General features: G+C 54.7%; 1 protein-coding gene across 7 annotated transcripts; it reads right to left on the bottom strand.

Moving 5' to 3' along the window:
- On the bottom strand, positions 1-22,184 carry ADGRE1 (adhesion G protein-coupled receptor E1). Of its 7 annotated transcripts, XM_034791933.1 has the most exons (23): positions 22,130-22,184; positions 21,708-21,851; positions 20,737-20,880; positions 19,655-19,792; positions 18,247-18,393; positions 17,937-18,074; positions 17,365-17,511; positions 16,170-16,316; positions 15,900-16,037; positions 15,329-15,475; positions 13,561-13,637; positions 12,582-12,665; positions 11,868-12,045; positions 10,944-11,063; positions 9,599-9,789; positions 6,868-7,038; positions 6,262-6,456; positions 5,327-5,562; positions 4,348-4,414; positions 2,760-2,851; positions 1,672-1,840; positions 870-962; positions 1-436 (listed from the first exon to the last, which is right to left on the bottom strand). In XM_034791933.1, the coding sequence occupies exons 2-23, from the start codon at positions 21,829-21,831 to the stop codon at positions 431-433; spliced, it is 2,949 nt and encodes a 982-aa protein (XP_034647824.1). In that variant the 5' UTR covers positions 21,832-21,851; positions 22,130-22,184; the 3' UTR covers positions 1-430. The 7 variants fall into 7 exon arrangements, with proteins under 7 accessions (XP_034647824.1, XP_034647825.1, XP_034647827.1 ...); XM_034791934.1 differs by lacking the exon at positions 15,900-16,037; XM_034791936.1 differs by lacking the exon at positions 17,365-17,511.
- Between the last annotated feature and the right edge of the window lie 4,432 nt (positions 22,185-26,616).

Raw genomic sequence — 26,616 nt, 5'->3', positions numbered from 1 at the left:
AAATCAAACTCATTTTACAGTATTGAAATGCCACAGACATACAAAACCTACTCAGATTTCAGGGGACTGAACAATTGGGGGGGGGGAAATGATAAATAAGGAGAAAGGGAATCTCAGAAAAGCAGCAGCGGATTAAGCTATAGGTGCTACTGGCCAATGTCTAGGGAGTGTAACTTGTTCTAACCACTAGACCCCACAGCCAGGGATAGGACAACCCAGGAGTCCTGACTGCCAGCACCCCCGGCTCTAATCCAGACACTCCTCTCCCCTTCCCAGCCCGCTGATTTAACCCCGGGATCACACTCCAGCTGGCAGGTTGGTTTCGAAGTTGGGATCCTACAAGTACTTTAAAGAAGGCAGATTCAAGTTCTGCGATAAGCTCTTCCTTCTCCTGCAGCGCGATGGCGTCTCCTGCCTCCTGACCAGAACGTCAGCCCTGCAAGGAATGAGAGACACCGGCATGGTTCCGGAGGGGCGGAAGGGAAAACACAAGTTCCCAAGACAGTTTTGATATCAGATGAGTGGGATCAGGCCTTCTGTGCACTCGGATTTGACCCTGACTTCAAGCTCCTAGCGTGGCAGATTTCCATGTCTATTGGTGTCACTGGCGCTTCCCCCAGTGCTCCTAAGTCCCTGAGGGCTGGTTTGCACCCAACTTTTGAACCAATGTAACTACATCAGTCCAGACACCATGTCTGCCCTTCACTGGGGAGTCGTGACTCCCAGCCCCCTTTGCTCTAACCACTAGACCCACACCACTTCCAGAGCCCAGGAGTCCTGACTCCCAGTCCAGTGCTGTAACCCTGCCCGGATCTAGCCTAGATTCTGGACGCTTCTGGTGAGGGTTCAGCGGTCATTGGCTCGCTTACCACTTTGCTGCTGGTGGCTAAAGTAGACATGGAGACATCAGAAACGTAGGACTTGGGTTTGCAGGTGAACCATCTCTTGTACTCCTCCCGCACCTGGAGATACAGAGACAGTCAGTGGTGCCGAGAGATCTCTTCTCTCTATGCCTTATCTCTGTTTCTAACGTGCCCAGCACCTCAGCATCTGGGCGATATGCAAATGAACAAGAGCCGCATCTAATCCTGCCTGATAAAAGGGACCTGAGTCCCTCATGCAGTCACTGGGGCTCATTCTCTGTTACCCATGCGGAGACTTATTTATTGCTCCCCCTCCTCTATGCCTTGGTACAAGTTAGAGCAACCTCAGGGCTGCTCTAACACTCTGCTTCCTGTGGCAGCAGAGAATTCCCATAATGCAATGCACTCTAGCTTTGCACCCAATCCACCCCCTGCATTGGAGGCAGAGCCTTTATAGGATAGAAGCACGGAAGGGGATTCTCAGGAGACCTTTTCCTTCTGACTTCCTGAAGGATGCCAGACTGATTATTTTAGGGAAGTTCTCCAGGGAACTGAGAGGCAAAGTGACTTGCCCAAGGAGCCGACAGCACAGCATGGAATTGTGCCCAGGTGCTTCAGCCTCTGGGCCATCGTTCCTCTCCAACCAAGGGGCTGCTCCATGGCTCTGTTACTGGGGGAACCCTGGGGGGAAAGCGGGGGGGGGGGGATCTTGCCCAGCATGCTCAGTAAAGTGTCATTAGCCCGCCCTGCTCTCCGCTGGCAGGGGGTCTGCCAAGTCCATCAGGGGACGAAGGGCCCTGGGCGGTACCTGGCGATTGAGGAGACAGTGCACCAGGAAGATGAAGGCTCCCTGCAGGCTGTTGACGATGGTGAATAAATACGCCATGACCGTGGCGGCTGGGCCGACTTGAAGGAGACCGAAAATCCACGTGCAGCCCAGAATGAAGACCTGGGCGATGGCTTTAAAGGTCAGTAGCCTGGAGAAAGCAGAGGGAGAGATCCCGTGATGACAGCCCTCTGCAGGGCGGCTGAGTCAGGGGGGTCCGGGCCGAAATGGCGAATGCCTCCAGAGAGCCACGCTCCAGCGACAAGCGTGAGAGCGGCTGACCCAGAGACTTCGAAAGGCAGCCGCACAAGCTGCTACGGCCTGCGCTAAAGACCCAAACCTCGCTAAGAGCGGCTGGGACGGATTCCGATCCTGTGCGGATCGGGCAAAAGGAGCCCTGGCTGCAGGCACATATAAACTCTGCCTCTATGTGTCCTGGCTTTCGGGGTGACTATCCCATCCGGGCCCCATTGCAGAGGGCAGAGGGCAACCATCTCTTGTACTCCTCCCGCACCTGGAGATACAGTATCTCTGTACACAGCAAGGAGCAGAGCGGGCTTGTAAATCCAACTGTCAGAGACGGGGGAAAGCCCCACTGGGAGCAGATCTCCAGCTGGTGCAAATCGGCAGATCCCGTAGACAGACACCAGCTTCCACCACCTGAGGATCTGTCCATCCAGACTTCGCAGCAGCATCGCCCTCTCTCCTGCATTCCAGCACCCTGGCCACTCCACGGCTGAGGGACAAACGATGGGGCGTCCAGCACTGCCCTTGGGGGGCTGTCGGCCAGACTGAGGATCTCCACGGGCTCTCCCAGCACTCAGGGGGGCTCACAACTCCCACTTCAGCCCAGTTTTTAAAAAGAGGGAAACTGAGGCACGGTGACTTGCCCAAAGTTACGCTGCCAGTAGCAGAGCTGGGAATGGAACCCAGGAGTCCCGACTCCCAATTCTAACTGCTAGGCCCCGCTCCCCTCCCCGAGCTGGGGACAGAAACCAGGAGTCCTGACTCCCCCTCCCGCTTACCACCACTAACTATACTTTTCAGCTCTGCTTTTAAACCAACGTTACCTGGTGTCCTTGAGGGTGGACACTTCAGTGTTCAGGCTGGAAAGTTTTCTCTGCAGCATCCAGAGGGTTAAGGCAAAAAGGACGGAATTCATCTAGAATCAAAGTAGAGAGGTGGCAATATTTGCAGATACAAAATTGCTCAAGATAATTAAGTCCCAGGCAGACTGCGAAGAGCTACAAAAGGATCTCGCAAACCCAGGTGACTGGGCAACAAAATGCCAGATGAAATTCCATGTTGACAAATGCAAAGTAATACACACTGGAAAACAGACTCCTAATGATACATATACAATGATGGGGTCCAAATTGGCTGTTACCACTCAAGAAAGATCTTGGAGTCATTGTGGAGAGTTCTCTGAAAACATCCACTCAATGTGCAGGGGCCGTCAAAAAGCAAACCGAACGTTGGGAATCATTAAGGAAGGGATAGATAATAAAAGAGAAAATATCATGTTGCCTCTATATAAATCCATGGTGCGCCCACATCTTGAATACTGCGTGCAGATGTGGTCGCCCCATCTCAAAAAAGATATATTGGAATTGGAAAAGGTTCAAAAAAGGGTAACAAAAATGATTAGGGGTCTGGAACGGCTGCCATATAAGGAGAGATGAATAAGACTGGGAATTTTCGGCTTGGAAAAGAGACGACTAAGAGGGAATATGGTAGAGGTCTATAAAATCATGACTGATGTGGAGAAAGTCAATAAGGAAGTGTTATTTACTCCTTCTCATAACACAAGAACTAGGGGTCACCAAGTGAAATTAATAGGCAGCAGGTTTAAAACAAACAAAAGGAAGTATTTTTTCCACACAACACACAGTCAACCTGTGGAACTCCTTGCCAGAGGACGTTGTGAAGGCCAAGACTATAACAGGGTTCAAAAAAGAACTAGATAAGTTCATGGAGGATAGGTTCGTCAATGGCTATGGGCAGAGATGGTGTCCCTAACATCTGTTTGCCAGAAGTTGGGAATGGGCAACAGGAATGGATCACTTGATGATTACCCTTTCTGTTCATTCCCTCTGGGGCACCTGGCACTGGCCACTGTCAGAAGAGAGGATATTGGACTATGGACCTTTGGTCTGATCCAGTGTGGCCGTTCTTATGTTTGTATTTTTCTTATCTCACTAACCCTAATTTGCCTCAGGTTCCGGGGAAGGGATGTGACGGGCAGCTGGGTGGGTCTTGACATGAGCAGAAGCAGAAATTGTCACCATCCAGAGCAAGTGTATTGCTGTCTGATATGATTATTCGGCCAGATCCCCAGCTAGTGCAAATCAGCATTGCTCCACTGAAATCAACCGAGCAATACTGATTTACGCCAGGTGAGGATCTGGCCTCATGATCTGAAGTCCCAACGAGATGCCACAAACTGGCTTTGGCAGGATTGATCTGGTGCGTCTTATCACCCCATTCCCCGACTGGGCCAAAATCCTCCTTGGCATGTACTCCTTCGAGGTCAGTAGCATTACACCAGGGGATGAATTGGGCCCACAGTGCTTAGCAATAGACAAGGGAAGCCAGGCAGCGCTCCAGACATCACCGTGCTGAGGTAGGCAGCAGGGTCGAGCCGCAATGGATACGTACCCCGATGATGACACACACCGGCCCCAGGAAACTCCAGATGAACCCCTTCTCCATGCTGAGCCAGCAGCTACAGGAACAAAAGGTTGATGTGACATTCACCGAACATCAGCAGCTTGGTGCAGCGATTATCATTGATATTAGTGCTACCCGAAGAGGCTTCCACCGAGACTGGGGTCCCATTGGGCACAGCTACAGAGTGAGGGACAGACCCTGCCCCTACCAGCACAATCTAAATGATAAGACAGATGTGGGGGGAAGGGAAACTGAGGCAGAGAAGGGGGAGTGTGACTCATTTCGGGGAGTTCTCTGCCCTGTGATATACAGGAGGCCAGACCACATGATCGCAGTGGTCTGGCCATAGAATCTATTAATTTTATTCAAGGTCATGGACAGAGGCAGAGAGAGAACCCAGGTGTCCTGCGCCCCAGTCAACTAGATGCTAGAAACTGACTAATTCATTCATGAAGGACAGCAGCACAGCTGTCGAGACAGATGCCCACTGGTCCAGAGAGTCTTTCCCTGGGGAGCTCTGGGACACACACACACACACACACACGACACACACAGAGCGCTACACACACACAGTGCTGGCTTAAGACAGGACCTACTCTCTTCACTCCCCTTTTTGCACTCACACAGCGAATATGGCCTGCAGGTCTAACCACAGTACATCAAATTTCCTTAAAGCCAAGAATGCCTTAGATTTGGACTGCCCACTTCTAGGGACTTATAAGGCCCCATCACTGTAGCCTCTAACAATCTTTAATAGATTTTGTCTCCCAATACCCCGCTGCAGCAGGGCAGTGCCATCATCCCCATTGCACACATGGGGAAACCGAGGCACAGAGCAGCTAATTGGCTTGCCCAGCACCAAGCCTGTAGAAGAGCTGGGACTTGAACCTGCATCTCCCCTAACACATGTTAATGCCCTAACCACTGCAGCCTCCTTCAGGGCCAGTTCCCCAGCTCGGGCGCTCACTTTTCCTGTCGGCCGTAGCCCTCCGGCATAACCGCCGCCGAGACGGCCACCACCAGGGCGGGGAAGCCGTAGCCGAAGAGGCTCAGGTGCCCCATCTTGGGGCTGTGGGTGCTGAAATAGTTGACGACCCCGAGGTTGCGGACGGTGAGGAAGAGCACCACGGCCTCCAGGAACATCCAGGCGAAGCAGGCCAGGAAGAGGTAGTGCAGGATGCCAGCGATGATGGCGCAGGCCAGCTGGGGAGGGAAGAACGCCCGCGTGAGCGCAGAGATCCCGGGCTCTGCTTCTGCGTGGTTCCCCAGGCCAGGCCAGCACTTAGGGTGACCCCTTGTGGCAACACTATGCAGAACAGGGCGGGAGCTGGCGAGCCAGAGAGAACCACAGGGTCTGTGTCCAGCAGCCCAGCTAAACAACGTTTGAGCATCGCCTCCATCTGACCATCAGGGACACTGTGGCCACCACTGTCTTCTGCCACACAAATCCCAGCTCAGGGGGGCATTTCAAAGAGCCCACTGGAGGTCTGGGTCCTTCAGCCTGCACTAACGAGCACTTCTCGAGGTCCTTTCTAGTCCTGTGATTCTTTCATTTAACAGCCTCTAATGAGCATCCCTGGGCTTGGTTCCCCTGCATCAAACCCACCCCTGGGAATTACCACTGTAAGAAGGGGTTTGCCCCAGGATCTCATCTCTGCACTGATGGCTACTGCTAGCTGCATACCCAATAATCACTCACTCTTCATTACCCCCATTTTACAGATAGGGAAACTGAGGCACAGGAAAGTGCTTTGCCCAGCATCACCAACAGGTTAAGGGCAGAGTCAAGACTACAACCCAGGACTAGCACCCAGGTCACCAGAGTCCCCAGGCAGTGTTCTATCTACCAGGCTCTTCTCGCTGACCCCTTCGGCCCCATGCGAGGGGCAGGGAGTGCTTTACCTGATGGCCGGGTCTGTCCACCGTGGTGAGGAAGAGCAGGTCGGCCAGGAAGAGGCAGAGGCAGAGCTGCAGGTGGATGGAGGTGTTCACGTTGCGGATGGAGCGGCACAGGAGGAAGGTGAGGATGGCGAGGAAGAGGCACAGCACGGACAGGGCCAGCCCGACGTGGGAGACGAGGAACAGTGGGAAGTCTGCCTATCGGGGAGGCAGGGCAGACAGCTCATTAGGAGGCCACACGTCATCCCACGTGGGGCAGTTAATGCGGGTGGGGCTTTGCTGAGAACTCCCCCCGATTCCTGCCCTGTTCCAGGGGAGCACGGGCATATAACTGTACAGGGGCCTTTATTTCAACCATAGGGCTCTGGGAGCCAGCAGGGGACCATGGAATGGGGAACCCCCTGTGATCGGCCCGTGATGCCCACCTCCAGTGCTCACCCCAGCCCCTTTGTGCTTTCTCCGGCGCTGCCCCCCATGCCGGGGAGGGGCTCCCCGTAAACATCCCCAGAGCTACCTCCTTGTCCTCCTTCAACCTCTCCTTTGCCGAGAGGATGCCCGACTGCCCCCAGCAAAGCCCGCAGCCTCGGTCTGCGAACGCGGGCCCGTTACCGTTATCTCCCCCGATGCCATGAGGACGGCCAGGTTGGAGACGCGATTGCAGCTGCACGTGGTGTGAGTGGCGCTGCTGCGCAGGACCCCGCACCCTGCCCGAGACCAGCTGCCACGCCGGGCCGTGGCCTCCCACGAGACGCAGATGAGCTCGTCGCGGCTGCTGCTTGGCTGCAAAAAAATTAAATAAAAATAAGGAAAAAGCGAAGAATAACGCAGATTGGAAAAAACGTGATACCGGGGCGTGGGCCGGGGACTCCAGGAAAGCACTTGAGGGGCAGACTAACAGAGGCCGTGCAGACCAGTGGACAGGGTATTAGATTGGAACGCAGGAAACCTTGGCTCTGCCACTGTGTGACCTTGACAGAGTCATTCTCCTGCTCTGTGCCTCAGTTTCCCCTCCCACCCTTTGTCTAGACCAGGCAACCTATGGCACGCGTTTCAAAGGTGGCACGTGAGCTGATTTTCAGTGGCACTCACGCTGCCCGGGTCCTGGCCACCGGTCCAGGGGGCTCTGCATTTTAATTTAATTTTAAATGAAGCTTCTTAAACATTTTAAAAACCTTATTTACTTTACATACAACAATAGTTTAATTATATATTATTGCCTTATAGAAAGAGATCTTCTAAAAATGTGAAAATGTATGACTGGCATGCGAAACCTTAAATCGGAGTGAATAAATGAAGACTCGGCACACCACTTCTGAAAGGTTGCCGATCCCTGGGCTAGACAGACTAAGCGCTTGGCGGGAAGGGCTGTCTCACACGATGAGCTGTTCCTGCCAGAAGGGGGCGCTGATTTCAGCCTGTGCATTAGCACAAATACTGAACAGTAGGGCAGAGAGTTAACAGCCTCTCTATGGCCCCCGCAGAGAGTGGGCCAAAGAACACATATTGGCTGGTTCTGAAGGGCTCCCAGACTCTGCGTCTGCCTTAATGAAGCAGAAGAAAATCTATCCCTGCTGCTAGTATTAACACCTAGCTCTTAAGTGCTTTCCATCCATCAGTCAAGGCACTTCCCAAAAAAAGTCATTACCCCCATTTGACATATGGGGAAACTGAGGCACAGAGTGGGGGGGCGCAAATATCAAGGTCACCCAACAGGCCAGTAGCAGAACCAGGAGTAGAACCCAGGTCGCACACTAGTGTGCTATCCACTAGGCCACACTGTCTCCCCGTGTTTCTCTTTGCTCTCTTCCCCTGCCACTCAACCCCAGTACCGGGAAATGTATGTGTCTACTACCGACGCTCGGTTAATTGAGCTGTCCCTTTAGCGGCTGGAGCAGAAATTCAGACTTTTTCATCAAGAGGTCATGACTTCAATCCCCCCCTTCCCGCCCAAGGCAGCACCACACCTGGGGGAGAACACAAGAATTCCTCCCCACCTGAGAGTTAATTCAATGCAGCATCCCCACCACAGAAGCCAGACTGCTCCTGAAAAAGTCGGAATCAACCCCAGTGTAAGGGGACTGTGCCCCCTTACTAACAGTCAGTGGGGGGGTTTTGGTGACTAGGTCCCAGCACTAAAAGGGGAGGGGTCGATGGCAAATCAGGAGCCTGAGACTGACAGTCCCCAGGAACAATGGGGAGAGGTCAGTGCTCCAGATGAGCCTGATTGACAGGGCGGGCAGCTAATCAGAGAGTCAGGAGGCCGGGGGGTCCCGTCCATGTGAACTGGAATGGCCTGGGTCAGACAGAGTGGGGCCGAGCTAAGGGGAGAGCAGGGGCCCGAGCTAAGCTGCTGGGAGCAGAGCTGCAGACCCAAAGCCAGAGCACAGCCCAGAGAGAGCAGAGCTGTCCTGGGGGCAGAGCTGTAGCAACCAGAGCCAGAGAGGCCAGAGAAGCAGCCCAGGGAGCTGGAGGCAGAGCAACAGCAGCAGCTGTGCTGAGGCCAAGTGGAGCTGGAGCCGGGGCTGGAGCCGTCCGGAGCTGGGGCTGGGGCAGTCTGGAGCCGTGTGCAGTCCGAGTGCGGTGAGCCGCTGGGGAGAGTGAGGGGCACCCTGGGCAGTGGGCCCAGCACAGGGAGATGCCTCAGCCAAGAGGCCTTGCAGGCCAGACTTGCAGGGGGATCATCACCCCGACCGGGCGGGGGCGACGCTGGGAAGAAGGGTCCTGCCACCTAGAGCCTGAGAGCGTGTGGCCACCGCCAGAGCAAGTGTCCGACCCGCAGCGTCTCTGCAGCACAGCCAGGGCCTGAGAAGGAGGCCTGGGACCTACAAGGAACAGACTGTGACCTGCCCGGACGTTCCAGAGACACTGGTTGTGATGTTCCCTGCACAGAGCAGGGTGATGTGTTTTCCTTTAACCTTTCCCATTTTTCCTTATTCTTTTTTAAAATTAATTGTTAATTAAACAACTTGTATTTGCTTTAAATTGTATGAAATGATCAGTGGGTCAGGGAGGTGCCCAGTGCAGAGAGAGTACCCCGGAGTGGGGACACCCTAGCCCCTGTCCTAGGTGACCACAGCAGGGTTGGGGGTCGAGCCCCACAGGAATCCTGGGCCCAGCCTTGTCGCGGTTTACGAGGACACTGCCAGACAGGAGAGTGGAAGGAGAGTCCTCAAGGGCAGGGAGGCCTCTGGGTAAAGGAAATGGGAGCGAGGACTCGGATCCTTTCGCTAGCCCACTTCACCGGGGTAGTGCAGAAGCCAGGAAAGTTCCCCACAATAGCGGGACCATTCCCCCGCTTACACCAGCAGCAGTTCATGGAGGGACATGCAGCCGGCCTTACCATGATGTTCTGGAAGGTGTAGTGGACTGGATCCGGGAAATCGGTCTTGGTCTCGCTGGTCAGGAAGGCACTCACCACCCTGGAATTTATCCGGACTGGCAAGACAGAGATGTCCCTTTGGCCATGGAAGAAGCTGCCATTCAGGATGGACTCCAGGCCCACGTAGGAGGCAAACGCCACTCCAGCCCGGGCTGCAAGTATTCCCAAGGAAAAACAAGGTGTTAGCGGCTTCTTTACCCACATTGCGCAGAGGGACTCGCAAAGCACTGTACAACTCCCCCGCTTCAGGAGCTGGGTAATGTATCACTTCAGACCCTCACACGGATAAAAACGAGGCACAGAAAAGTAACACAATGGCACAGCAAGCCAGCAGCAGAGCGGGAAGAGAACCCAGGTGGCCGGACAGCCAGACTTCTACTTAGAACTGCAGTTCAGCGGGCACTGACGACAAGACTGAGGGGCTGTCCATAAATTATAGAACGCAACAGAAGGCAGGGGGCTCCTTAATGTTGTGTATTTATTTCAGCGTTACAGTGTTATAAGGAGTGGGCGGATCTTGAAAATCCCCCCAAATGTGTGACAGTTTTTGGAGAGCCCCTGAAGCTGGTTTTCTGAAAACATCTGACATTAACAGAGATAGTTGGAAAAGGGTTTTTTTCCCCTGGTGAAAATCTTGAGTTTGGGGGGGAAAAAAATGGAAACCAAATTTTTGATTTAAAAATGCTACTGCAATGCCTCCTGGGAGTTGTGGTTCCGGTGCCTTGTGCTCCTGTTTCTCCTCTATGAGCCAGGCTCCCTGGTTGGTCTGCATCTCCCATGATGCACCATGGCAATTATCTAGCCACAGTGCATCATGGGAGATGAAGCCTGGCCGGAGAGCCTGGCCTGTGGAGGGGAATGGGAGCATGAGGCATCAGGAACATGATTTCAGAATCAAGATATTTTAGGTCTTCAGCCAAAAGCAGAAAATATTTCAGGTTGGAGGGCGATTGGGGCAGCCAGTTTTTCAAGACGCAATCTAAGTTTCCTGCAGAAATCAGCCACTTCATGAAGAATTGCATTTTCTGAGGACCCAGTTTTCCGCTGAAGTACAGTGTAGATGGAACAGTTTTGACCAGCCCTCATTCTTAATTCTTCTAGTTCCGTTGATTCGAGCCAGCTTGGCTAGGACAGAAGGAATTTACATTTGTAGGCGTAAGAACCCAGGAATTGCCATTCCATCACAGAGCCCTGTTCTGTGAGCCCTGTATCCCAAATCACACCAATGGTCCATCTAGTTCACTTTCCCATCTCTCTGAGTCAGCCTGGGAAATCCGTCTCATGCCCTCTGGTGGTGGTGATGTACCTTGTGCCTCTGATCCCTGGATCGTTCTGCAGCTAATCTTCATGGTCTCCCCTTTGACTTTCAGGCTGATGACTGAGTCCTTTCCGGGGCAGCTGTCCTCAATGACTTTGGTCTGGACAGCTAAGGAGAGGGGGAAAGAGCACGGTCTGATACAGCACAGCGGCTCCTCGGGCAGGGGCCGTCACTCGCTCTGCAGAGCCAATCCGTGGTTGACGGCCCAGAGAGAGAGGGAAACGGAGAAACACGTCCAGCCGAGAGGGGAAGAGGCTTTTGTGCCCACAGGACAGAGATAGGGAGGAAGTTTCATGGGGCCCTTGGACCAAGCCTCTCCCGAGGGGTTTAAGAACAAGGGGGGACTGGGGAGCTGTAGATGGGGGCGGGGAATGTGGCCTTGCTTAAGAATGGGAACTGCAGCCATCGGTACATGCAGGCTGGGATCCCGAGAGCTGGGATCGAGGGATACGGCCTTGTGGTTCAGGCAGGAGATCCAAGCTGAACTCGCAGCTCTGCCATCAAATCCCTGTGTAACCTTGGGCAAGTCACTGCAGCTCCCTGCCTCAGTTTCCCTCCTCTGTAAAATAGGGATAATGAGCTCCCTTTGTTTGTTTAAATTGGAAGTTCTTCGCAGCAGGGACTCTCTCCCCCCCCCCCCGTGTCTGTGCAGCGCCTGGCACAACAGTGTCCCGGTCTCAGCTGGGGTTTCTAGGTGCTACCGTAATGGTCATAATACGGAGGCCATAGAACAATAGATGATACCGTAATGTTCATAATAGGGAGGCCATAGAGAAATGAGCCAACTAGATATTGCACCTGCTGATTGGTCACCAGGCAGGCTCCATCCCTATTGGGCCGAGTCACGCTGCTTGTGACGTGCAGCTCCCACCTGTTCCGACCACCCCACCCCCCCAAGAACCAGCTTCCTACCCAGTTGTTCCATCTGGATGGTCTGGCTCCCATTCCCGGTCGGGTTGTCGAAGACGGCCAGCACGACATTCTCCACGTTCTCCAGGAAGACGGTGGCCATGGTGGAGAGCTGCTTCGTGCTCAGGTTGGACCAGGAGGGCGTCTGCTCCAGGATGGAGGCAAATCCCTCCGCGGCTTTCTACGGCGGGGCGAGACAGAGAGCTCTTATTGGCTGTGCTGCGTTACCCCAGCAACGGTCGGCCAATCTCCTAAGAGCTGCTGATGGGCATGCTCACAGCTGCCCTTCGTCCCATCGGCGCTGAGGAGCCACGTCTACAACATGCCCCGTCTAGTGGCTGGCCCATAGAGGTCTGAGCCAGCTACAGGTCCGGGGTCTGCTCCACGGCCAACGGGAGGCTTTGAATGACTTCAGTGGGCTTCGGCTCAGGCCTGCAGTCCGTTGGCTCAAGCACTAGCGGCTCGTGCCTCTAAAGCTGAGTTTCCTCGGTCCAGCCCTGCTACGGGCCTACGTGGCGCCGATTAGATCTCTCTACAGCAAGATGCTGGTGAACCACAAGCATCAGCCCTGTTCTCTTCCAGGGAATTCTAGGATCTGCCCACCCCCTAGTTATAGGGCTGGATGCAGGGCTCAGTGGGGTGGGGTTCTGTGGCCTGGGTGATGCAGGAGGGTCTAGAGAGACTGAAAGCTGCGATAAGCATCCAGGCTTCTCTTACCTTCAGAGAGACGTTGGAGTTCTTCCTTTCGGTGGGGTCTCCCAAGACGCTGAAGGTGGAGGTCAATAACGTGCAGAAGGCAGCCTGTGCAGGGCGGAAGGAGGGGGCCGAAGCAGAAGGAAAAGCCCGTAATACAACACCAATTCAATCGTACAGCAGGAAGGTTGCTCTTGTGGCCAAGGCATGGGGCTGGGACCCAGGGGTTCAAATTGCAGCATAGTCATGAAGCCATCTTACTTCTCACAGTTTCAGTTCCCCATCTGTACAGCAGGCCAACTAACATTGCCACTTACATTGTAAGTCATGGGGGCACGGACTGCCTCTTATTATGTGTCCATGCAGCACCTGGCACAATAGGGGCCCCGATCTTGGTCCGAGGAAGGGGGGTCTGTGGAGCGCCCTGCTTGAAGCCACAGTGCTAATGCAAAGGATTGTGGGTGGCAAGAAGGGACAAGGGAGGTTTGGGGTGCCAGAGGTTCTGCTGCTGGTATCCTGGGGATCGGGACGGGTGCTGCTGGGGGGACAGGGGGGAGTTATGGCTTCCTACAATGGGATTTTCCACCCACTAAAGATTTGATGATTCTTGTCACTCTCCTGCAGCCTGCACTTTGCTGCTATCTCACTGGCAGGGAGGACGACGTTTCACCCCCTGGATTAAAATCCCCAGTGCCAGAAACACCAGGTGTGAGTGGCTTTGCTGTGGCAGTCCAGGGCCGCACTGCAGACAAAATCGACCAGGGCTCAGATTCTCCAAAGCAACTCGATTTTGGCAGCACTCGTGCGAGGTTCCTTAAAGGTGCCCAGGAAGTGGCGAGCGCCCGCTCCCTGCACACTCAGGCCCATTTGAAGGCATCTCAAGTCAGGCACCAAAAACCATCACTGAGTCACTTTAAAGAATTTCAGCCGGGGCTCCCCCCGCTGCCTTTGCCGTGAGTGTCCCTAGATCAACGGGGCGTGTGAACTATGCTGGGATACGTACATCGTCTGGGGATGAGCCGTGAGCCGCGTCCAGCCCTCGGTTCTTGCAATTCCTCACCAGATCGTTTGAAGCGACCTCTAGGAGGAAATGAACAAAAAATAATCAAATGTGCAGGAAATCGCTGGGCGTCCCCATCCAGAATACAAAGGGTTTTAAAATCCTGCTTGTAAAACCAGTGACTTCCAGGTCTAGGGTTACTACCCAAGTAAGCCCCACTTTTCGTTGACCCCAGATCTCGGTCAGAGGGAGGTGCCTATTTCCACTCAGGATTCACATCCACGAGCCTGGTCACCCTTTTCCAAGGAGAAGTGGAAAAAGGGGGTGGTTCTGCCTCCCTCAAAACCCCTTGGAAGCGAGAGCCCAGTGGGTAGTGCGTGCACCTGAGATACGGGACACGAAGGGTCAATTTCCTCCCTCTGCCTGATGTAGGACCCTGGGTCTCCCCATCGCCCCGGCGAGAGCCCTAACCACTAGGCTGCAAGGCTGGTATCCCTCAAGCTCTCCGGTTGGGTAACACGGTCATTGCAACCAGGGGACGGGAACCTGGGTCTCCCACTTGAGTATCTGGTCACAGCCGGTTGCCGGGCTGATGCACACGGGTCAGTTCCTGCACCCACTGTGGACTGGCTCCATCCCAGAGAGAGAGACCAGAGCTGTGTTCCCTTTGGTGCTTTAATACACAGCCGGCTACAGCTGGTACAGCCTCAGGTCAAGTATGTTACGCATGGTGCCACCTGGTGGCTGAACATTATAATACAGTTTAGCAGTCACCTGTGAACTGTAGTCACTGTACTCTCACAGATCTTGGGAGACAGACCTGTCCTCGCTTACAGACAACCCCTCAACCTGAAGCAAATACTCACCAGCAACCACACATCACTGAACAAAACCACTGACCCAGGAACCTATCTTTGTAACAAAGCCTGATGCCAACTCTGTCCACATATCTATTCAAATGACACCATCATAGGACCTAATCACATCAGCCATACCATCAGGGGCTCGTTCACCTGCACATCTACCAATGTGATATATGCCATCATGTGCCAGCAATGCCCCTCTGCCATGTACATTGTACCAGACAGTCCCTATGCAAAAGAATTAATGGACATAAATCTGACATCAGGAATCATAATACTCAAAAACCATTAGGAGAACACTTTAACCTGTCTGGTCATTCAATGACAGACCTGCGGGTGGCTATTTTACAACAGAAAAGCTTCAAAAACAGACTCCAACGAGAAACTGCTGAACTCGAATTGATATGCAAATTAGACACAATCAATGTAGGTTTGAATAAGGACTGGCACTGGCTGAGCCATTACAAACATTGAATCTATCTCCCCTTGTAAGTATTCTCACACTTCTTATCAAACTGTCTGTACTGGGCTAGCTTGATTATCACTTCAAAGGTTTGTTTGCTTTTCTCTTACTTAATTGGCCTCTCAGAGTTGGTAAGACAACTCCCACCTGTACATGCTCTCTGTACATGTGTATATATATATCCTCAATATAGGTTCCATTCTATGCATCCGATGAAGTGGGCTGTAGCCCACGAAAGCTTATGCTCAAATAAATTTGTGAGTCTCTAAGATGCCACAAGTACTCCTGTTCTTTTCTCTGGCCCAGGACTATCTGTGTTCCCCTAGTGATCCTCACCCTTACTGGGCAGAGAAACTGTTTAAAACCAGGGTGGGGGATCAGATTTTGTCCTTCTCATGGGCAAGGGCTACGGTGAGAGGCCGGGGAAGTTGTCTTGGATGGTCACCTGTGCAGTGGGTTGTTCCGGGTACCCAAGGCCCTGGCGTGGAGGGACGGTGCCCTGGTGAGCACTGGCAGGTGTAGCTCCCAGGTGTGTTGAGGCAGGAGGCATTGGGCCCACAGATTGCAGGGTTTGGGGCACATTCATCCACATCTGCCAGGAGATGATTTGGAATTAGTCTGTGTGTTTATTACATGCATTGCGGTAGCACCTAGATGCTCCACTGTGCTCGGTGCTGCACAGACACAGTGAGAACTTACAGTCCAACAAGACAAAGTGCGAAGGGGGCAGAGGCCAGGAGAGAGGCAGAGACTCAGTAAGTCAGGAGCAGCACTGGGACTGGAACTCCCGTCTCCTCATTCCCAGGCAGTCGCCCGACCCCCTGAGCAACACTGTGGAGACAGCAGTGAAGACACAGCCAGCTCGCCCCACTCCCCGGGGCTCTGGAGACAGTCGCACACCAGCCTGGGCAGGCAGAGCCGCTCAGACCCTCGCTCTCGTCTGCGGGACGACCGGAGAGCCGGCCTCAGCCTCCCACCCCAGAGCTCCACCCACAGCCCCCGCCCGGGACGCTCACCTGTGCAGCTGAACGGAATGCCAGGCTGGCTGCGGGGGAGGTAGCCTGGACGACACTTGCAGGTGTAATTGCCCTGTGTGTTGGTGCAGATGGAGATGGGGCTGCAGAGCGATGGGTCCCGGGAGCATTCATCAATATCTAGGGGAGGGAATCCAGGTTGGGCCTGCGTGATGCTAGAACCCCAGGGATTTACTGCCACGGGCCGCCCACACCCTCATCCAAAGTCCATTGGAGTCAGTGAGAGTCTTTCCACCAGCCTCAGCAACTCACCGTTGCACTGCGCTGCTGGGTCAGTGAAGCGCTGCTCCCCAGAACTCGATGCAAAGCCGGGATTGCAGGTGCAGTAGTGGCTTCCTGGCGTGTTGGTGCAGGTGGCGTACGCAGGGCATGACGCCACATCCAGACACTCGTCGATATCTGTGACGGGGGAAGGAGCAATGGAGCCTTCCCTTGATGGGAGGAGGGCTGGGGAGAAGGCAGGTCCCAGCACCTGCCATTGGAGGGGGCACCATGCCAGGAATATGGTTCCCAACAGGTTTGCAAAATGTTGCCCAGCCCCAAGAGGCAGAGGGTGCTAGTGGCCTGAGAAGCGGGAGCCAGGATGCCTGGGTTCTCTTCTCAGCTTTGGGAGGAGAGTGAAGTTTGGTAGTTGGAGCAGGGAGGTGTTGAGGGAGGAGGAGTCAGGATTCACATCCAGGAGCCTGGTCACCCTTTTCCAAGGAGAAGTGGAGCGGGGGTGTTGCCGCCTCCCCCAAAACCCCTTGGAAGCGAGAGCCCAGTGGGTAACGCGCTCACCTGAGATACGGGACACGAAGGGTCAATTTCCCCCCTCTGCCTTATGTAGGACCCTGGGTCTCCCCATCGCCCCGGAGAGAGCCCGAACCACTAGGCTGCAAGGCTGGTATCTCTCAAGCTCTCCGGTTGGGTAACACGGTCATTGCAACCAGGGGACGGGAACCTGGGTCTCCCACTTGAGTATCTGCTCACAGCCGGTTGCCGGGCTGATGCACACGGGTCAGTTCCTGCACCCACTGTGGACTGGCTCCATCCCAGAGCGAGAGACCAGAGCTGTGTTCCCTTTGGTGCTTTAATACACAGCCGGCTACACCTGGTACCGCCTCAGGGCAAGTATGTTACGCATGGTGCCACCTGGTGGCTGAACATTATAATACATCCGAAGATGCATCCGAAGAAGTGAGGTTTTTACTCACGAAAGCTTATGCCCAAATAAATCTGTTAGTCTTTAAGGTGCCACCAGACTCTTTGTTGTTATTATAATACAGTTTAGCAGTCACCTGTGAACTATACAGTCACTCTCTGGCCCAGGAATATCTATGTCCCCTTAGTGAGCATCACCCTTACTGGGCAGAGAAACTGTTTAAAACCAGGCTGGAGGATCAGATTTTGTCCTTCTCATGGGCAAGGGATACGGTGAGAGGCCGGGGAAGGTGTCTTGGATGGTCACCTGTGCAGCGGGTTGTTCCGAGTACCCAAGGCCCCAGCATGGACAGACGGTGCCCTGGTGAGCACTGGCAGGTGTAGCTCCCAGGTGTGTTGAGGCAGGAGGCATTGGGCCCACAGATTGCAGGGTTTTGGGCACATTCATCCACATCTGCCAGGAGATGATTTGGAATTAGTCGGTGTGTTTATTACATGCATTACGGTAGCACCTAGATGCCCCACTGCGCTGGGTGCTGCACAGACACAGTGAGAACTTACAGTCCAACAAGACAAAGTGCGGGAGGGGGCAGAGGCCAGGAGAGGGGCAGAGACTCAGTAAGTCAGGAGCAGGGCTGGGACTGGAACTCCCGTCTCCTCATTCCTAGGCAGTCGCCCGACCCCCTGAGCAACACTGTGGAGCCAGCCGTGAAGACACAGCCAGCTCGCCCCACTCCCCGGGGCTCTGGAGACAGTCGCACTCCAGGCTGGAAAGGCAGAGCCGCTCAGACCCTCGCTCTCGTCTGCGGGACGACCGGAGAGCCGGCCTCAGCCTCCCATCCCAGAGCTCCACCCACAGCCCCCGCCCGGGACGCTCACCTGTGCAGCTGAACGGGATGCCAGGCTGGCTGCGGGGGAGGTAGCCTAGGGGACACGTGCAGGTGTAACTGCCCCGTGTGTTGGTGCAGATGGAGCTGGGGCTGCAGAGCGATGGGTCCCGGGAGCATTCGTCAATATCTAGGGGAGGGAATCCAGGTTGGGCCTGCGTGATGCTAGAACCCCAGGGATTTACTGCCACGGGCCGCCCACACCCTCATCCAAAGCCCATTGGAGTCAGGGAGAGTCTTTCCACCAGCCTCAGGGGCCTTTTGGATCAATCACTCTGCTCTGGGACAGAACCAGCACTCACCGTTGCACTGCGCTGCTGGGTCAGTGAAGCGCTGCTCCCCAGAACTCGATGCAAAGCCGGGATTGCAGGTGCAGTAGTGGCTTCCTGGCGTGTTGGTGCAGGTGGCGTACGCAGGGCATGACGCCACATCCAGACACTCGTCGATATCTGTGACGGGGGAAGGAGCAATGGAGCCTTCCCTTGATGGGAGGAGGGGTGGGGAGACGGCAGGTCCCAGCACCTGGCATTGGAGGGGGCACCATGCCAGGAATATGGTTCCCAACAGGTTTGCAAAATGCTGCCCAGTCCCAAAAGGTAGCGGGTGCTAGTGGCCTCAGTGATGAGCTCCCACAATCCTAATAACCGGTTCCCTACCGGGTCCTCAGCGGCACTTTCACAGCGGGGGGGGGTCTTCACTCGCTCCGGGTTTTCGGCGGCATTTCGGCAGCGGGTCCTTCACCTGGAGCGAGTGAAGACCCCCCCCCATCGCCGAATGCCACTGAAGATCCGGTAGGGAACCGTGCGGTCAGTACAAGCCCCACGTTCCAGTCTTCCCCCCCTCACCCATCCAACCCCAACTCACGTCCTGCTCCCAACTGCCCCGCTCAGAACCCACAACCCATCAACCCCCCCGCCCGCTCCTTGTCCCCTGACCACCCCCTCCTGAAACCCCCCCACCCTAACTGCCCCACAGGACCCCACCCCCTACCCAACTCGTCCCGCTCCCTGGTCTCTGACTGCCTCGACCCCATCCACCACCCCCCCGACAAACCCCCGGAACTCCCACACCTACCCAACCCGCCCCCATTCCCTGTCCCCTGACCGCCTCCCCAGAACCTCCGCCCCCACCAACCGCTCCCTGCCCCTTATCCAAACCCTCCTCCCAGCCCCGGCCCCCTTACCATGCTGCTCAATGCACTGGGGCTCTGCGAGAGCGGGGGGAGCAGTGGAGGGGCCGAGGGAGCTCCCCAGCTGGGAGCTCAGGTGGGCCGGACAGGACGGTCCCGTGGGCCGGATGTGGCCTGCGGACCGTAGTTTGCCCACCTGCCGGCCCCTTTAACCACCGGTTCTACACCGGCTTCTAAATTTAACAACCGGTTCTTGCGAACCGGCTCCAGCTCACCACTGAGTGGCCTGAGAAGCGGGAGCCAGGATGCCTGGGTTCTCTTCTCGGCTTTGGGAGGAGAGGGGGGTTTGGTAGTTGGAGCAGGGAGGAGGAGTCAGGTTTGGTAACACGGTCATTGCAACCAGGGGACTGAAACCTGCATCTCCCACTTGAGTATCTGGTCACAGCAGGTTGCCGGGCTGATGCACACAGGTCAAATTCCTGCACCCACTGTGGACTGGCTCCATCTGCGGGACGACCGGAGAGCCGGCCTCAGCCTCCCACCCCAGAGCTCCACCCACAGCCCCCGCACGGGACGCTCACCTGTGCAGCTGAACGGGATGCCAGGCTGGCTGCGGGGGAGGTAGCCCGGGGGACACTTGCAGGTGTACCTGCCCCGTGTGTTGGTGCAGATGGAGCTGGGGCCGCAGGGCGATGGGTCCCGGGAGCATTCGTCAATATCTAGGGGAGGGAATCCAGGTTGGGCCTGCGTGATGCTAGAACCTCAGAGATTTACTGCCACGGGCCGCCCACACCCTCATCCAAAGCCCATTGGAGTCAGGGAGAGTCTTTCCACCAGCCTCAAGGGCCTTTTGGATCCATCGCTCTGCTCTGTGCCAGAGCTGGCTCAGAGCAGTGACCCATCTAGCCCAGAATCCTGCTTTCAACAGTGGCTGGTACTAGATGCTTCTGACGATCATTTCAGATGTTCTCATTATTTATATCAAAGTCTAATCTGTCTTCGAAACCTGATCAATTTGCAGCCTCCATGGGATACTGTGGCAGGGAGTTCTACAGGTTAATACTGCAGCATGTAAAAAAACCCATTTTCTTTTATCCATTTTAGGGGCTGTATTGTGAGTGTCCCCGAAATGGGTGCACAGGAGGAGGGAGCCCACAAGGAACCTCCCACCAGGCCTCCACGAGGATCACGCTTTCCGCCATATTCCTCCTGGTGGATCATGCTGTCCCAAAAGTGGGTGGGAAGGAGGCGGGGCCATAATATGCTCCTCCCCTCCATACAAGGAATGGAATCAGGGCTGGAGGGGACTTTTTCTACACCCTGGGCTGCTCTGGGAGGAATTCAGCCACTCATCCCCATGCCACCCTGCCCTGCTCCAAGGCTGTGTGCAAACTGCACTATGGCTTTTCCATTTGATTGGCTGTCCCGTGGTTTGGGGAGGGACAGATTGACAGGCGGGGGAAGCCAAGTCACTAAATCTCCTTGGCCACATATATCCCTCTTAGTCACTGCATCACGCTTTCCAGTCAGCGAAGTACTCAATACCGAACCTTCACTGCAAGTGGAAGTGCCACTCCCGGTGACACTAGTGCAAGCTACATAGCAGTGGCCCTACACTACATGGCTCCCCTTCTCCTAGCTGGGTTCAGGAGCTCACACTCACCGTTACACTTCACTGTTCCATCAGTGAAGTGCTGCTCCCCAGAGCTAGATGCAAACCCACGTTTGCAGGTGCATTGGTAGCTCCCGGGGACGTTGTCACAGGTTGCATAAGCAGGACAGAGAGATGAATCCACGCACCTGTCAGCTGGGAAATGAAGAAGAAACAATTAAATTAATTAATAAGCCTTTGCCCCTTTTGTCTTATATCTTCAGTGTGCTTCATATTCCTTCGTTAAGCCTCCCAGCAAGTGAGGAAGAGTGGGCCTAGAAGAATAGGTGGGTGGGGAGGTAGGATCAAGGCAGCTGGACTCTCTTCTGAAGGCATCAGGTGAAGAAGCAAGAAAAGGCCTCCAGCCCCCTCCCCTGAAGCCAGGAAAGGAAAAGCCCATCTCCCTGCCCAACCAGTCCCAGTCTCCTCCCCATGCCCAATCCCCCCTCCAGGGTGGATTTGATTTAAATCAGGGTGAGGGTGGAGACAACTCTTCTTACACCTTGGATTAAGACCACAAGAACGGCCACACTGGGTCAGACCAATGGTCCATCTAGCCCAGGACCCTGTCTTCCAACAGTGGCCGGTGCCAGGTGCTTCAGAGGGAATGAAGAGAACAGGGCAGGGATCAAGGGATCCATCCCCTGTCCAGTCCCAGTTAGCAGCAGTCCGGGTTGCTCAGCTTCCCCACCCACGGCTTTGTGCAGTTTGCACCGTCTCTAACTTTCATTGTTGCTTTCCAGTGTGACGGGCCATTCCTGGGGTTGCTGATGGCCAGATTGCAGGAAGCCAAGTCGTTAAATCTCCATCGCCACATATTGGCCTGGCCTGGCTCTCTTAGTCACCGCATCACGCTTCCCAGTCCCTGATACTCTTTTCTCTAGTACCTGATGTATTATCTTCATCGCACGCTCCAGAGCGACTCCATGGAAGTGTCCCCAGTACAGAGCTCCCCCTCCCTTAGCTCCAGGGCTCACACTCACCGTGGCAACGGACGGCTGGATCGGTGAACTTCATGGCCCCCGAAGTGGATATGAACCCAGGTCGGCAGGTGCAGAAGTAGCCCTGGACAGCGTTGGTGCACGTTGCGTGATCAGGGCACAGCATTGGATCGTCGCACCTGTTCACTGGGAAATGAAGAAGGAACCAGGCTGGACATTGAATTAAAACGCAGCCCTGTTTAGCTGCCAGCGGAGAAGGTGGCTTTGTGGCAAGTGGGGACACAGCGCAAGAGAGCAGAAGGGAATGAAAAAGAAGAAAGAGGAAAAATACACAGAAACGTGGGGAAAGGGGAGGAGGAAATGGGATGGAAAGTTCTTTGCCCGTTCAAAGCCCCCCTCCAGCTGCAGGACACACCGGGGTTCGGATCTGGAGATTTTGTCCAGGTTTCTAGGCATCAACTTACGAGCGCTGGAGAAATGCTGAGTCCCCTTGAAGCAGACGAGCCAGCAAAAGCCTGAAAGAGGAGAAACAACCCAGGATTGTTATTGCACTGGGTTTTAATACAGTTACCCTGGAGGAGGCTGGGTGGCCTAGTGGGTAGAGCAGTAGGTCTCGGGGGAGGGTGGTTGTTTGGTTCTACTCCTGGCTCTGTTGGTTGACCTCAGCCAAGTCGCTCCTCCTCTCTGTTTCCCCTGGATCCGGCTTTCCCAGTTTGATTATAAACTCTCAGAACAGCCTTGGTGTCCACACAGCTGATCATGGCTGCGACCCCTTAGCACTACCGGAACGTAACCTATCAGAGTCACACGTTTTCAACGGGCCAGATCCCCAGGTACTGAACTCAGGAACCAATCCCCAGGCGGGGTAAATCAGCGTGGCACTCCTGACTGCCGTGAGCAGCTGAGGGTCTGGCCCTCACCCCCAGCAGGAGTTTAGCCTGAGTGGGCACCAAGGAAGGAGACACGAGATCAGCTCATTCTGTGGGCCCCTTCACGAGAGAGACGTTCTCAGGCACTCACTCCTCCCACGGCCCCAGTGTCCCCACTGCGTGGCGATCTGTCTATTTCTCTGTAAGCTAGAAAGCGGTGAGCGCTCACCAAGTCCAGGGACAGCTGAGCCCCCAGAGATTCAGAAACGCGCCTTGGCTGGGACAACCAGAAGCCCGGTGGCTCGGTCTAACCCCCTCTGGAGCTGGGAAGGCAGGTGGAAACCGTAGAAGATTCCTGCTGTCAGTTGCATGGGAGCCGCCCCCGCACAGAGGGATTCTTTTGAGGATCTCTCCTCCGCCCTCACCGGGAACTCAGAGAGGCCGAGGCACGTGGTGCCGTTTGATTTCAAAAGAAAGGGACCAAACGTTCACAAAAACACTGGGCTGGTCCTCATTTCCCCCAGCTCCCGCCAGTCGCTTACGAAGGAACAAAGGGCCGTGCCTGCCAGGCACAATACGAGCAGAGGAGCTTGGCATTTGCAGCCCAGCCCGCTGTGACCAGTTACACGAGGCAGTTTCCATTTTGGATCCAACAAGGGGCTGGAAGTTTCAGGCTAGAAAATACAAGATGGTTTTTTTAACTGGCAGAGGAGGGAGGTTCTGGATCAGCCTCCCAATGGGACTAGGGGGGGCAAACTACTTCTGTTAGTCTTAAAGGTGCCACAGGACCCTCTGTTGCAGCCTACCTGGGTGTAAGGTGGAGTTGGATACATTTATACACAGGGATATATGGCAGGATTGTGTGTGGTAGCGAGGGACTGGACCACTGCAAACCATCCCTTCTCCTGACCCAAAGGGTTCCCTTGACTTCCCATCACTTCCCCCAGACCTCCTGCTCCTTGCAATTCTCCAGCCCGCCCCAGCTGAGCCATTCGCTGGGTTTTATAAACACCTGACCCCCAGCTGATCAGTCTCAGGTAAGGCTGGGCCTCGCCGCCCCGCAATTCTCCCCTCTCCCATCTTTATCTTCTACAAACAGTTTGAATCTAGGCCAGTTTGCTGGGAAAGCCCCGACCTCTCTCACACCTGGGTGTCAGGCACCCCCTTGCTTCCCCCACCCTCGGTTTTGGGGAGCGAATCTTTGCGGAGACAAAACGCAGAGCGGAAATTGGGTGGGCCCCCGTTCGTGGGGGCTGGGCAATGACCAGAGGTCTGACGTCACAGCAAACCCTTTATGCTGCATGTTACTGTGTGACTGCGTGTTAGATTTGATTGCTGGGGGCAGGATTGGAAGGGGGAGTGCGGGGAGCCGGGGGCTGGGCTGGCCAGTGGAGGGAGTCGAGTCCCACAACCCCACAGGCAGGCACGGATTAACCCGGAGGGCCAATTGGCACCTGTGTGGGGGCAGAGGCTGGCCGAGGTGCTAACTGGGTGGGGCGGAGCCCACCTCTGGCTACGCCCCAGACCGGACTGGGTGACCTGGGAGGTCCCTTCCAGTCCTGTGTCCTGAGGCGGCCTCACCGACTCGACCTTCCATTCATTAACTGGCTGCTCCAAGTAGCATCGTAAGTCACCACGAGGCTCTGGGGCTCGTGGGCTCTCGGGTGCCTGTCTACAGTGGCGGCACTGAGACGAACAGGGGTCTTGCAGTTAAGGCTCAGGGGCCCAGCTCAACAAAGGCGCTCAGGTGCGACCGTGATCCACAAACGCCTGCTTGGCTACGCTCGGCACCCAGGATGGATGACACTCCCAGCAGGTGCTCAGGTGAGACTGGTGATTTGCTTGTGCCCATTAACAAACAAACCCCCTACACCTAGAAAGCCATGATCACAACTCCTCCCGCTTGTGCCAGTCTTACCTTGTCCCCCTGCCCCACCCTTCCGCTCAGTTCCCTTTACCCACTTCTTCTTCAGCTAAGGCCCCGATCCTCCAATGATCTTCACCCAAGCAGCCCCCCATAACTGTTAAAGGCCGGGGGATGCTGGGATTAATCAGGGCTTAAAGAGACTCAGCATTTTAGGGCAGGAAGTGTCTTTTGCTATTTAGCTACACACACACCTAGCTGTGACATACCAGGGCCATGACAATAACCTTAATAATGTGTCGATTAACAACAGCCACCCAGGGCTGGCTCCAGGCACCAGCACAGGAAGCAGGTGCTTGGGGCTTGAGGAAAGGGGAGGCACCTCCAGGACTTCAGCGGTGGGTCCCTCAGTCCCTCTCAGAGGAAAGGACCGGTTGCCGAATTGCAGCCAAAGAATGAAGCGGCACGGTAGAGCAGCCGCCAAAGTGCCACCGATCATGGCTTTATTTTATTTTATTTTTTTTCTCTTCGCCACTTGGGGCGGCGAAAAAGCTGGAGCCAGCCCTGCGGCCACCCACGAGCAATCATTCATAATCGACGTGCAACAATTAATAACAAACCACTAATAATCAAGTCCACACACTACAAACACCAATGGATCCTTCATGATTAGCCATCTGTGATTAATAATAAAAATACCCCAGGGACACCCAGCCAGCCACTAGTGTATTAATAGATTTGGAGGCAACTGTGAACATCTAGTCTGACTTCCTGTGTGATATGTGCAATAGAACTTCCCTGAATTAATTCTTGTTTGAACAAGAGCAGATCTTTTAGAAAAACATCCAACCTTGATTTAAAGCTTTCTAGCGCTGGAGAATCCACCATGACCCTGGGTAGGTGGCCCCGTTGGTTAATTGCCCTCACTGTTAAAATGTGTACCTTATTGCCAGGATGAATTTGTCTAGCTTCAACTTCCAGCCACTGGATCTTGTTAGACATTTGTCCGCTAGACTGAAAAGCCCATGCTCAAATATTTATTTCCCATGTCGGTACTTATAGACTGGGATCGGGTCACCCTTTAACCTTCTCTTTGTTAAGCCAAATAGATCGAGCTCCTGACTCTTTCACTACAAGGCAAGTTTTCCAAACCTTTAATCGTCTCATGGCTCTTCTCTGAACCATCTCCAATTTTTTCGACACCCTTCTTGAATTGTGGACCCCAAAACTGGACAAAGAATTCCAGCAGGGGTCACACCAGGGCCAAATACAGAGTAAAATAATAACCTCTCTCTCCAACTTGAGATTCCTCTGTTCATGCATCCCAGTACCCACATTAGCCCTTTTAGTCACAGGGTCACACTGAGACCTCACGTTCAGCTGATTATCCACCATGACCCCCAAGTCTCTGTCTGAGTCCCTGCTTCTCAGGAGGAAGCCCCCCCATGCTGTAAGTATGGCCAACTTTCTGTTTGATTGCACCCAGCTTACCGAGGGATCCAGACTTCTCTGTATCCCTGACCCGTCCTCTTCCTTATTACCACGTCCCCAATCTGCGTGCCTTCTGCAGACTTTCTCAGTAACGATTCTACGTGTTTCTCCGGGTCATTGATCAAATAAACATTTATATGAAAAGTCTCAGATCTGGGCTGAACGCCCATCACTGAAAGACCCTACCACCCCTCAAAGATCCCAACACAATGGCAATTATTGTTGCTCCTTTTCAACCCGAGCGGCTGGTCAAAGTTCTGGGCCCTGGGAGCAGAAACTGATGCTGGACTCTGGTATTTCCTTTGTTCCAATCTGGTTTAGTTACAAGTCCTGCTTCTCCAAATGCAGGAGGGACCAAAAACCAGGGATAGCTTCTTTTCTTAAAAAAAAAAAAACAACAGGCATGCGGATCCCCTTGGCAGCAGCTGGGGCTCCCCTGTTAAGCAGGCCCATCAAACCCTCACCCTGACAAGCCCTACCTCCCCTGCATCTGTACCACCCCGATGAGCCCCCCCAGACACCCTCCCCACTGAGCCCCAACCACGTACACCTGGACCCCCAGCCAAATGAACCCCACCTCCCCTGCACCCAGACACCCCCACCCCACCCCGCTGAGCTCCTACCACTTTCACTTGGTCCCCCCTGCAGACTCCCATTGCCCCTGCACCTGGCACCTCCCTGTGCATCCAGATCCCCCACTGAGGTGCCTGCCCTCAGACCCCCCCCC

The sequence above is a fragment of the Trachemys scripta genome, chromosome 16 (genome assembly GCF_013100865.1).
Source record: "Trachemys scripta elegans isolate TJP31775 chromosome 16, CAS_Tse_1.0, whole genome shotgun sequence".
Taxonomy (NCBI): domain Eukaryota; kingdom Metazoa; phylum Chordata; order Testudines; family Emydidae; genus Trachemys; species Trachemys scripta.
The sequence above is the reverse complement of the archived record's forward strand: the minus strand, read 5'-3'. Positions and strand labels throughout refer to the sequence as shown.

Coding starts and splice junctions, on each gene's coding strand:
- ADGRE1 (XM_034791933.1), bottom strand. CDS start 21,831: ATGCTGTGCCCTGATCACGCAACGTGCACCAACGCTGTCCAGGGCTAC. Junction 17,512..17,936: donor CATCCCGTTCAGCTGCACAG/GTGAGCGTCCCG, acceptor ATCTCCTGGCAG/ATGTGGATGAATGTGCCCAA. Junction 11,064..11,867: donor CATCCAGATGGAACAACTGG/GTAGGAAGCTGG, acceptor CCCTCTCCTTAG/CTGTCCAGACCAAAGTCATT.